Source organism: Fusarium vanettenii (genome assembly GCF_000151355.1).
Source record: "Fusarium vanettenii 77-13-4 chromosome 5 genomic scaffold NECHAsca_12_chr5_2_0, whole genome shotgun sequence".
Lineage (NCBI taxonomy): Eukaryota > Fungi > Ascomycota > Sordariomycetes > Hypocreales > Nectriaceae > Fusarium > Fusarium vanettenii.
In genome coordinates, this window is record NW_003315872.1 from 706,474 (window position 1) to 718,858 (window position 12,385).

The window sequence follows — 12,385 nt, forward strand, 5'->3', positions numbered from 1 at the left end:
TTTGATGCTTGTTGTGGAGAGCAGTTAAATGGATCCTTGGGTGAAAACCCGGGGACGTGGGATTGTTATAAATGAAGCAGAACGGACAGGCAGCCGGCAAAGGGAAGCCTGGGGGGTGGGCGATGCTGGCTGGAATGGAGGAAAAGACGGGAATGGGAAGGGGGTGGAGGCGTGTATCCGCAGGGAGGGGGTGTGAGACTCGACTCAAGGTTGGGGGGTGTGGGAGTGTAAGGGTCCCGGCGAAGATTTCCTCGCAGCAGAGCAACGGCAAGGGTCCTCTCTGCCTGGGGTCCCGTCAGGTCGGGCGTCGGGATACGGTGCGGTTAGGCTTGCTTTCCGCTGGCTGTCGCTGGGCTGGCTGGCAGGCTGTCGGGAAACCTCGCCGAGCTTGTCAGTGGCAGAAGTCCAGTGTGTGGGGGGGTGGACAAGGTGGACAAGGGCGTGGTGAAATGAGCGGTGGAAGACACTGAGAGAGAGACGAGAATAAGGGCGGGTAAGCGGCGGGGATGCGCGGAGCGGGTGAATGGCTAAGCTTCCTTTCCAGCTGGGAGAGGCCCAAGGCGTGGGAACGTGGGTGACTCTGACTCTGACTCAAAGGGGGGCGTGTTTTTGTGAAAGATGCCGCCGGGCTCGGTATCCAGATTCTATTCCCGCCAAGACTTTGTTCTCGTTGCTTCTTGTTGTCGCGTCCACTTGCCCAAGATGGTATCCGTACACACAGAGTCAAGTAAGGTACACGACTCACGAGAAGGAAAAAAGGAAGAATAATCGAAGGATGGATTCTCAAGGGCTGCAGAAATGAGTCGAGCTGTCACGGCCACTGCGAGAATGAGTCGAGCTTGGTAAAAGTGGTAAAGTGGCAAACACAGTTGATTGCTTTGCTTTGTAGATGGAATCAATGAGATGTGTGTAGAGAAACAACAAAAAAGGTGAGATAAGCACGACTTCATAAACCCAACAAACAAACGTTACAATAACAAGAAAAAACGGTCGGGACATGTTGGGCAAGACAAAGGCCGGTCTCATCCAAGACAACACAAAAACAAAAACCTGCTTTGATTGATTGCTTCCGTGGCTTGCTTGCTTGCTTGCTTGCTCGCTCAGTTGTCTCGCCTGTTTGCTCTGCTTCCATCTGAACCCCTACGCGGCCGGCGCCTTCGTAATCTGGGGGAGGCCTCGATTCGCCGCCAGCGTCTGAATCATCATCACCACTCCAAAAACAGGGCATTTTTATCAACTTCGGATTCGGAAAAGCACAGTCATCACACAGGCGGCACAGCCGGACGGGATTTGGCTTGTAATAGGGAATAGATAGGTTGATTGATGACGAGTTGTCAGCGCGGCGCGGCAATGCACACACACAAATCACCACCTACAATAGCAAAAATACAGTACACACTGGATTACGAGTGTGTGATGAACACGAGTGAATCATCCTTACCCCGTGCCTCTCTATTGGCGACCACTACGGACTGCTTCTTTTTTCGTCTGACCCAGTCATATTCCTGTTCGGTTGGCGGCATCGGATCTTGAACCATCCGTTTGATCACCGCAGCATCAAAGAGACAATCATTAATCAATCAATCAAGCGCTCATCAATTGCTTGCTTGTGGCTTCTTGTCTCCTGTTGCTTTTTCCTTCTTGTCTCTCTCCTCTTTTGCCTTGTTCCCCCCCACGCCCCCTCTCTGCCCCCCCTTTCAGGCTCTCTATGAAGAGGCCCCCCGCGATGGTCACAGCAGCCCAAAATCCGCCCTGGGCTGCCCTGGAATCTCCCGAGCGAAACTCAGCTCTCTCTCTCGGGGGAAGAAAAGGGCGGCTAACCACACACCCCTCCCTGACCCCCGTTCCCGTACCTTGGGCACTTTATTTCCAATCTTGGGGGGAGGGAAGGGCTTGCATCCTGACCGCCTCCCTTGGTGACAGAGCACGCCTTTACAGGGCTCCGATGGCCTATCTGCTCTACGCGTTTGAATGAACCGACCGCCCGAAGGGAGTCGTTGATCGATTGGGTTGCATGTGCGCGCGACTGTCCGGAACAGAGGAGAGCTGAAGGGGATGTCCTATCCAACCAGTAAAGTCGTCGATAGTAATTATTGATGCTTTTTCACCGCTGGTCAGCGACAGCAAAGAAGCAGCGAATAACTCGCCGACAACCAAACTTGACACGATGGAGGGGAGGACAAGACACGCGCACCTATCCGTTGCGAGCCCTGTTCATCCGCCTTCTTCATTCATCACTCTGACTCTATCGCGACTCTTCTCCCCCCCCTTCCAATCGAGAAGCCTTTTTACCAAGCCGCTCCAATCCCTAGCCAACGGAACGGAATCCAGATTTACTCTCCACTTTCCATCCCCATCTTTCTGCCAATAGCCCGGACCGGAATACCCTTTCACTCTCGCCCTTTAAACTTCCCTGCATGCCCGTTAGCTTTTTCCCTCTGAACCCCCTCCGATAGAGCTCCTCCTTCTCCCCCCATGGCGGACCGAAAAAGTTCCCTTTTCGTCCAGACTGGGGGCCCGCACGAATCAGCATCCTAGCTCTCGCACCCCTCCCCTCACCGCCGGCCGGCATGGATTGCGATCCCGGTAGCCAATCACGGCAGCCACCGCCTTCTCCGCGATGGGCTCCCCTGGGAAATCTTCGGTATCGTAATCGAAGACAGGAGTGGGGGCATTCAGGGTTTCCCTATCCATGACATGAAATCCCAGCTTGTGAATCTCGCCAAATTTCATAATCAGGGAAGAAAAAGAAGCAAGAAATCAGTAACAAAATTTGCTTCAAATTTTTCAGTGAAAATTTTTCAAATCCAACCTCTCGGTAGAGTATCATGCAAAAAGCAAAGCGGTTATTGCGGTTATCCACCTCCGTCCTGTACTTTTCACAAACTGTGTGTATCCATCCATGTAAACAACAAGCCTCCATACCCTTTAACCTCTTCAGCCACAAGGTGCCACTCCGCCTTGCCGAGTTTCCTCGGTGCGGCAATGGTACTCGGAGCCGCGTCCGTAGTCCTTTAGCCGACTGTCAGTTTTTCCCACCCTCTTGGCAAAGCCTCTGTGCGGAGCCGTCGATAGTTCCAACTATGCTACGGATATTGACTATCCTTTTTGATGTGTATTTTTTTTGCTGTTGTTTTCTCCCCCTTTGTGTGCGCGCGGCATGCCCCGTCCATGACTCTCGGCCCTGTCTCTCACGGTCCATCAAATTGTCTTGATTGAATCAGGGGGAATGAATGCATCTGATAGATCGCAAATGCTATCAAAATACCTGAGGTAGGTAAGGGATGTGAGCGCATGCGTTTGCAACACATGTTCGAGATTGGCCTGGAGGAGTCGAGCTTTGTTGGATGCAATCAAATCAGCTTCATCAGATAGTGGTTGCTCAACAGCTGCTGCGTGCTTCCCCGCGGTTTCACCACGATGATCTGCAGTTCCAGCCCGGTGCTGTGGCACACACACACACACACACACCCCGTTTGATTTGCGCCGCTCTCGGGTTCCAGAGCTGTTCAGCTGTGAGCCCAGAACGTGCTACTGATCGACCCTGAAAGCACCTGTCATATTCACAAGAAAGCTGATAGTCTGGCCCTTTGACCGAGCTCTTTCGGATTTTCAGAAGCTTCAGCTAACGGATTCTGTCCGTTGGCATTGCCTCTCTCCCCCGCCGGAAATCTCTGATACATTCCCGGTCCCCGCATTCTCATCCGTTCTCTAGGGCGGTCAAGAGCGATATGCGCATCTCGGCCGCTTGAGGTGACCAGCCGAGACGTTGCATGTGCATGTCCTGCAGCTACGGAATGGATGCAGTGAGTCAGAGGTCGAAATGCATCCATTCTCAGGGTTTGTCTGCCCTGTTGTGTGCACCGCCATTTTGTAACCAACGACATATCAGTCATGATTAGATGGAACAGCATCAGCAACAACAGGTGTAACAACAACTGGCAAGCGGGGGGGAAAGGCGTTCCGAGGTCAAACAGATTTTTCACCGAAATCCACAAAATTCATGATAATTCTCATTCACACGCCCCCGGCATCAAAATATTTACCGGTGCCCAAAATCATCTCGGGACAAGATAACCTGTTGTCCCGTCCCTTGTGCCGTCTGGGGAAGTCATTACTCAAGCTTGGTTAGTTGACCCGGCTTCTTGGCCTTTCTTGACAGGGAATATTCCACGGAAAAGTAGAAAAGGTTGCCTTGGTAATTCCGGCTCAAACACCTCGGCCTAAAAAATCCAGCAACTTGGGATTTGCAATCTCGCTGATGTGGAGTTTTCTCGGCTTCTGGATCGTTACCTGGTCCTTGGTTGACCCTTGTCACTTCTCTGCCGCACCCGCGCGCGCGGGTTCAAAAGCCAGCCCGGGGTTGGGGAGCTGGGTGTGTTTTGGGTTGCGGCCTTGGATCCAATGCCTCGGTCAGAGATCGGTCATGAAATTTCTTGGTTGTTGTCAGGGTCTCCCCCCGGTGAGTAGGGGGGTTGCATTGCCCAGCTTCTCTGACATCAGCGATGCCGCGGCTGAAGTAAAGTCGTCATTACCCATCCATCAGAAGTGTGTGTGTGTTTACATCCAGCTGCATCAAGAAGCCTACTTGTTTACTATTCACGGAAATACGGGAAGAGACGCGGCGAACACGGCACCACATTCTATCTCTGCTGAACAAATACTTGTCCAAGGTTGGCAGCTGTATCTGTCTCGGTGCATTATCCAACCGTCGGGTCCTTTATTATCTCGCTCGAGTTGACGTCTTTGCTTTTCACCGAGTGTTTTGCCGCGGTGTCTTGCCGCCCCATGTGTGTAACTCCCCTCAGCTGGAATACTCCCCGAGGCCCGATTAATTGACCGCATATGCTTCGGACAGAAACGCGTTTCGTTCCTAATCAATCAGCGCGAACCAAATCAAGGCACGCACACCGACCCGACGAGCGCGTCCTCCCTAGTCGCCTAAGCATTCATCCACCGCCAATTCCCATCCCATGCCCATGTTCCCGCTCCCGGAACTTTGAACGGCCGGGTGCATTTGAAACCTTTATCTTGACCGGGGACAGGGTGTTGAATCTTTCTTGGGTGACCCGTCCCGTTGGTTGCCAAGGGCTTTTTGTCTCCAAATCTCGCTAAGCAAGATTTTCTGCTCCAACTTCAGGCCTCTCCCGCTCCCATTCCCAGCCGACCGGCGACTCGGGACCACATTCCTGTGATCCGAGCGAAGGTTTAACCCATGTAGCCTTTCTTCTACCGGGCGCGATAGCGTCTTCCGGGGTAGAAGAGAGACGAAAGCAAGGCCCGCGGAAGACCCCCCTTGAATTTCCACCGACTCGAGGGTAAGGCCTTGCTCGTTCCGGCTCCACTTTGGGAAAGGACGCCGCCGCCCCCGGACCCGATCCGACGGTTCGTTGCTCCCAAAGCCGGGTATTTCCTGACCGTGCCTTCCAAGGGTCTTGACTCTCCTCCTTACTCTTTGGTAACGTAAAACGATGCACGCCCCTGACATGGGAGAAAGGTCGGAGGGGCTCCGTCGAAATTTTCTAGAGCTTCCTTTTCCTTTCGCCGGGACCCTCCCCGATGTCGTCCACCTTCTCTTTACTGCTTAGAGGGGGAGCCACTGTACAAGCGCTCGGTGCAAAGACCACCGACCATGTTCTGCAAGGTTGCACTAGAAGGTTGGTAGAAGGTCCGGTAGAAGGATGAGGAAGTTCGAGATGGATGCTCTGTGTCATGGAAAGCCAGAGTTTTTCGCCTCCTTCCCCATTGAACATGCAACCTCTTGGCGCAAACCCAGATGTTCACCTCAGTTGCTCCCTCGGACCGACGTCTCAATGGACAAAAGAGGGGGGAAAAAACACTGGGGAAAGGATGGATCTTGTTAGCTTCCGCATTTTCCACGTGCTTGCGGTGCCGCAATGATGAACTTTTTTGCCTCCCATCCCCGCTCCAGCACCCGCGGCAAAAAGGGTCAGCAAGGGTGTGGGCAAAAACGGCTGGAGGGAAAAGTTGGCCGAAGAGCCCAAAGGGGCAATCTCATTCCGCCGGTAGAACACGCCCCCCTCTTTTCCGTTCGGTGTAACCTAGAGCGAAACGGAGAGACGTGCTCCCAACTTCCCGAATCGTCAAAAGGTGAATCGCGAGTCGCGTAGTCAACCACCCCCTTCACCGTGAGCCCTGCCACGCGGTTGACAGCTTGGGGGTTGTCGCGGGGTTTCCGTGAGGCGCGCGATAGTGAGAAGCTTCGCGTTGAAGCCAAGATAGGAACCTAGACGGAAATGACCTGCGATTTCCCCGGAGACGGCCAAGCAAACGCCTCAGCTGGGGACATCAGAGATATGTCTTTTAATTTGGTGATCCCCCGCAAATAGGCAGACGGTGGAATGGCTTCCGGCCGATAACAGTTGCCGTTTTGTCTCTTGAAATCCGGGAGGCGTTGAGACATTCATGTCTTGATTGCGTTCAACAACAGCAACAGCTGAAGCCGTAATAGATCACAAATGACACTCGTACAGATCCTTAGATCAAAGACACGGTAATCAAAACAATCGCCGATGCAGTTCCCCGCGACTCATCGATTCCTGACTCTTCTCAAGAAAGCCACTATCGACAATCGGTTCTTGTTTAGAGCCACACGGCGATTCGGGTTGCCCTTCAAGGGAGGAAGCCGAAAGATGTCACTACGCCACACAACGTGGGAACGCCGCCTACGCCACGACCTACGACGCTTGATTGCCCGTTTTGACAATGTTGCGAACAGATCCGGGGGGGATCGCGATCAAGTTCCTTTTGAGGGTATCCGGTCAGCGATGACGTCGGCAGAGAGCATCTTCAAGATGTTGCCTAAAGCTCATCTCATCTTTGAATCCGGTTCGAGTAAAAAAGCCTGCGTCTTACTGACAAGGTACAAGTAGAAGAATGCATGCGAAAGCGAAGTGGCTGTCTACCGCTGGTTGCACCCGTAATACGGCGAGCCGCGAATACGGTGCAACTATTGCTCCCTTTCACTGGTCGTGTCGGGCGCCCAGAAATAGTATCAAGAATATTGATACGGTGTCAGCCTGTTAACATCCTCCTATCGCATCTCCCGCCTCCGTTTTCGCTGCGAGATTGGTTCGGTGCTGTCAGCTCCCGACGAGACGGCAACGTTTACTTTCCCCCCTCGTCACGAGACGTGCCTCGGGCGCGTAACGATAAATGGCTTGTCACCCTGAAATACTTCGTTACAGGGAGATTGACTGTCAGGCAGACGCGGAGGGCGTATGCTTTCTTTGCGTCCTCAGCCACCGGGGCAACAGTCACACTTCAACTGCGGTTTGCTTATTGGGGCTGATGAATCAATATTTCAAACGCAGCCTGGTTAGGTGGTGATGACGGTACATACACTCAGCCAGCAGCGCCTCGTCATCTTTGATTGCGGCTTGGTAGGTCACATGGTCGTTTTCGCCTGTTGCCAGCAACCACCACTGCGCTGGCTTTCAATATCTTGGGTTTTCTTGCTGTTTGTCTGCTTGATTGGTTTCCCGTGTTCCTCGGCCAGGTTTGCATCGCCGTCGTAGTCGATGATGGCATGTCGCCAGCAAACAGGGCGTCCTTTTGGAATCATGATACTTGTCAGAAGCAAAGCATGCGGTTCGGGGACATGCTCGGGGACATGACGGTTCCCGCCTCATATCATGGCCACGTCCATGATGCCGTCATCGGCGCCCACGCCCTTGGGTGAGACTGAGACGGCATCTAATGCTGCCGCTTCTCCCACCGCGGGTTCCGTTCAATATGGATGCCGTGCCTAATTCCATGAATGCAGGGCCGACGGTCCCTTTTGCCAATCCAATCTGCTGATGCCCGTGGCCCAATCTGAGTCTGCCCATCTGAAGCATACCACGTCTAGCAAACAAGGCGTGTGTGGGGGCATCCTGGGTATGGGCTTCGTGGGGTGGTTGCCTTTTCGTGGGGTTTCCTTGACGGGCAGTCCGAAGTCAGCGAGGAGGCTGTTCTGTTGTCTCTCCTTATCTGACGGCAAGAAGCAAAGAAAAGCAACCACCCGCTTTGAGGCTTGCCCGCCCCCAAGCCGTGTCTCGGTCAGTTTGTGTCTGCGTGTGTATGTGATGTATCTGGGGATTAGTTTCCTCAGTTGTTATCTCTCTTCTCAAACATCAAATGTGCAGCATCTCATTGGCGGCGCCCCCTTGATGCGTGGGATCAAACGCCATCCCGTTGATTGAAAGCAATCGAGTTATCATCCCTGCTTTGCCACTCCCGCGGATGAAGCATTAGGCTCGGATCAGGTGCTCGTGCCCCCTTTCCCGATCATCTCGCATCCCGTTTACGGGGACGCTTTCTCTCATCCCGCGACGGTTGATGAGGCTGGCTCCCCGGAAACCCTCTCTCTTGTCTCCCCCCACGCGCCGCATCACGGCCGAGCGTCCCTCAGCCAAGGGATTCACCCACGCGGAACCCGGGTCCGGGGGGGAACACGGCCGGGAGAGGAGGGGGACTTTCTTAGTGCCCGCGTCTGTTCGCAGGGATAAATGAGGCGGGAGTTTGCTGTCTGTTGAGTACGAGTAAGGGGGAGGAGGCATGGTGTTTGCTTCAAGTGCAGGGGGGGGGACGAGATCAATCACAGACGAGTTGCTCAGCTGGGTTGCCGCCTCGATATTCCCAAGTGTTTGTGAGCTATCAACTCCCAAACTCTCGATATCACTTCCAGAGGCGGTCAGTTGCGATCGCAAGAAAATCCTCTGGGCCGGGACTATACGAAACTGCCGGGTAAAATGGTTGCTGCTGCTGCACCATAACGACACGCCCTTCCCTTCCCGTCCGATGCGATGCGATGCAGTGCATGCAGCCTTGCCGGCTCTGCTGCAGCTTGCATAATGTATGCCCTCTCTCTTTTGCTTCACCGATCCAGCTCGTGCTTGTTTCGGCTTTTCACTGCAACCCACAGAGTTTTCACCGCATCGACTTGCGTGCGCCATACATATAAACAAAGACGCATACCGCCTTTTGAAACCGCCCCTTCTTCCCCCTACGGCCATACGTTTGGTCTCTATTTCTCAACACTCTGCAGGGGATATTAAACTCTGCTCTCAAACCTGTGCTGCCCTAACCCTAGCAACTTTTGCTGTGCTGTTTCTGCGTCGGGGGTTTTCATCTCGTCTCTGCGCTGGCTCGACTTACACGGCACCAACTGTCCCTTGCAGACCAGACGCAGCTACCCTTGTTTACCTGAATGACTCACAAGAGAAAAAGACTTTTGATAGATTGCATTCAAGATGTGATATGTCGTTCCCTTTCAGTGACCGCTAGGTTAAATCTGCCAGTTGTTTTGTTTGGGTTTCACTGTTGCGGTGAGGCCATCTACAGACCGCAGCCCAACTGTGTCGTGTCAACTACGTCATCTGTTCAGGTCTCACGACATGTTCAGCTCTTTCGTTTGGCATGAGAAATCAATTCCGACTGCATTGCCCCTGCATTATGAGGGTTTGTACCTACTTTTGCGCACGAACTTTCTGTAATGTTGAGATTGAGGCCAGCTCGGATCGGTCGCTAGCTATAGGGTAGATAAATGTGCACCCACTCATCCATATGCCAATTTGAGTCGCAGATCATATCAGTCGTTTGTTTACTATGTGTGATATGTAATTCATCAATAGCATCTTGTAGGCTTGGCAGTCCCGTTAATTCTGCCGAGTTGTTAAGGCTCGGTAGTGTGTAGTTGCTTGAATGGATATGTAGTTGTAAGTCATCAAACAATCACAGAAATATAAAAGTCATAACACATGGCAATAACACAACACATCTCAAATGCATGGAGTTCGATATAAGAACGCATACTTTATGTCACAGATCGACAGGGCTGTCCTATCATACCAATGCCATCTCTGTATACTCGCTGTGTCGTTTATCCTACAACCTGATATGCCTCCTCCCCTCTACGCCTTAGTGAGGAGAGGACGAGCACCTCTTATCCTGTCGATGAAGAGATGCAATTGATCTCGAAGAAGAGTTGTCAAGACTGGAATGGTTGACGTTTCTTTAGTGAGACTAATTGATATTTGTGCATGAAAGACTGGTGGTGAAGCGTTGCTGCGCTGATGACAGCCACTGCCATTCCTTCCAAGCCAGCTTGAATCATCAAACCGACTCCGACAGTAAGAAAGGCCACTGTATTAACATCAGGTCATGATGTCATGATGTGTTGACAATCTGTTCTTTATTATAGTTGTAGCCCGTCCCTCGATGGGTTAACTATGTCAGAAAATCGACTCCGACAGTAAGGGTCCATGGTTTTGCAAGTCATAGCCTGATACTCGGTTGCCCGTATGGGAAACTTATAGCTCCCGGAGTTGACATCTCTGGCGAGATACCGACATGTGTATATTGTCAGGGCCTTGGTCTAGCCGGTATACACAGCAAGTGGGCAAGCGGATGGCAACTCCCCGAGTGTTACACCACGAATAGGATTTGGCTCCTGCAACATAGATAACTCGTATACTGATTTCGAGAACAGCCCCGAGTATCGCCATGTATATGCGCGTAATCAAGTGTACACCAAAACGTGAGCAACAGTCTTGAGCTCTGACACGTAGAGCAGCCGTATAATCGAGTGTATACCAAAATATGAAACAGCGCCAGACACCCCGACTCCTCCCATGACAATAAACATCCAACGAGATGAAACTCAGATGACCGACCCTTCCTACTATACCTCAGCTCCGCAGAGCCTCTAATCGGTTGCGCATCTGGTCCATCATAGCCTCGGCGTCCTCCTCTTCCTCCTCCTCTTCCTGGGGCTTCTGCGGCTCTGGCACAGGCGCCACGGGCAGCTTGGGCTCGCGGTCCTTGAGGATCTCACCCAGCACCTTGTCCACTTCTCCCTCAGCCTCCTCGTCTTCCATCAGCATATCTCCATCGGCGGGCAGCGAGTCCTCCACCATCTCCTCGATAATTCCCGCCTTCATCAGCTCCACGCTCAGCTCCTGCATGGTGCCCGCCAGCTCCGGAAGTCGGATCAGCGTGTTGACGTCCTTCATGATGCCCACGCTTGCCCGGATAGAGCCCTCAATCTTGCGCACCGCAAACGCCTCGTTGACCTGCATCTGCACAGAGTTGAGCTGCGCCTTGGACGTGACGAGCCGCGCCGACGTCTTGCGCGCCCGGACGAGCTCGCGCGCAAAGTCCCGGACCTCCTGCTGGGCCTGCTTGGCGCGGGATGGATCGCGCTGGCCTCGACGGTCGGCCTGGATGATGAGGTTCCTGGTCTTGGCTTCGACTTGCTTGACTGTAGCAATGTCTCGATCGATCTTGCGGATGTTTTGGCGCATCAAGGCATTGCACTTGCGCATCTACCGAGGCAACGGTGGCAGGTTAGCATGGGGTCACGCCATGGCAGGACGTGTGTAATCCTGAGCGTACCTGGGCCTGAGGATCAGGCTTGGCAAAAAGAGACCTGAATGTCTCCATGGTGGCGGTCGGGAGGTAGTGAGGAGGAGTCGAGTAAATGATAAGCTATAATGGCCGCGCCAATGACGCAACTGGAGATGGCCAGCGAGCGGAGCAAATGGCTCAGGTGTGTTCAACTCGGCCGCAAACGGTAGAACAATGTTCTTGTCAGATAAAGTAGGATTCTCGCCTTGCACAAAACGACAAGGCGGCCCGATATCGTCTCGCTAGGCGTCGAGTCAGTCGCAGCTCGTCGTTGGATGATGTTGGGTCATGGTGGTGAGGCTCGACCACACCAGCCCAAGCCTCGAGGCTGACGAAAGGCGGGCGGTGGGACGGCGATTTGATTGGCCCGACGGGAGACGGACATACAGGGGACCACGGGCGGCTTATCCACTGGAGGAATCGCTGTGGTCTGGCCGGTGGTGCCTGGCACAGTTACCCCGCCATCCACATGCCGGGCGCGTGTAGGTCGGGTCGACCGCCAGGCAGGCTCTAAACTACCTAAGGCTGCCGTGGTCGGAGATGTTGAGAGAAGATAAACCAGGGATGCTAGGTCACATTGAATTGATTGCGATAATATCTAGAGTTGCTGGAAACATATGTTAAACCTAATTGTTTCCCATGCATCATGTCCGCTTCAGGTGACCAAGCAATGGATCCAAGCTCCCTCCAGCATCTTCTAGGAGCTCCAGCCCGGAAATAGTGGAGAAGGGCGGTACCTAGGAGTGACAACGTCAGAGCGGGCACCTCTCTCCAACGCGCTAGGACGGTACCTTGACTCCCGCGGTGACTCGGCAGCGAGAGCAGGTACACCAGCATCAAAAGCCCCTCAGCTGTGATGCCGTTCTGTCCCCTTCTCACACATTCTACGCCGCCTTCTCTTTCAGCAAACAACGGGGACCGTCCAAGCCTCACAGCGGGCGGAGTGCCTCCCTGCTACCTAGACCAACCGCCGCGT

General features: G+C 53.3%; 1 protein-coding gene across 1 annotated transcript; it reads right to left on the reverse strand.

Moving 5' to 3' along the window:
- Positions 1-10,691: 10,691 nt before the first annotated feature.
- NECHADRAFT_93329 (uncharacterized protein) lies at positions 10,692-11,445 on the reverse strand (the record flags this gene model as incomplete). Its single annotated transcript, XM_003048137.1, has 2 exons — positions 10,692-11,327; positions 11,398-11,445. 2 exons carry the CDS (start codon positions 11,443-11,445, stop codon positions 10,692-10,694), a joined length of 684 nt encoding a protein of 227 aa, XP_003048183.1.
- Positions 11,446-12,385: the final 940 nt, after the last annotated feature.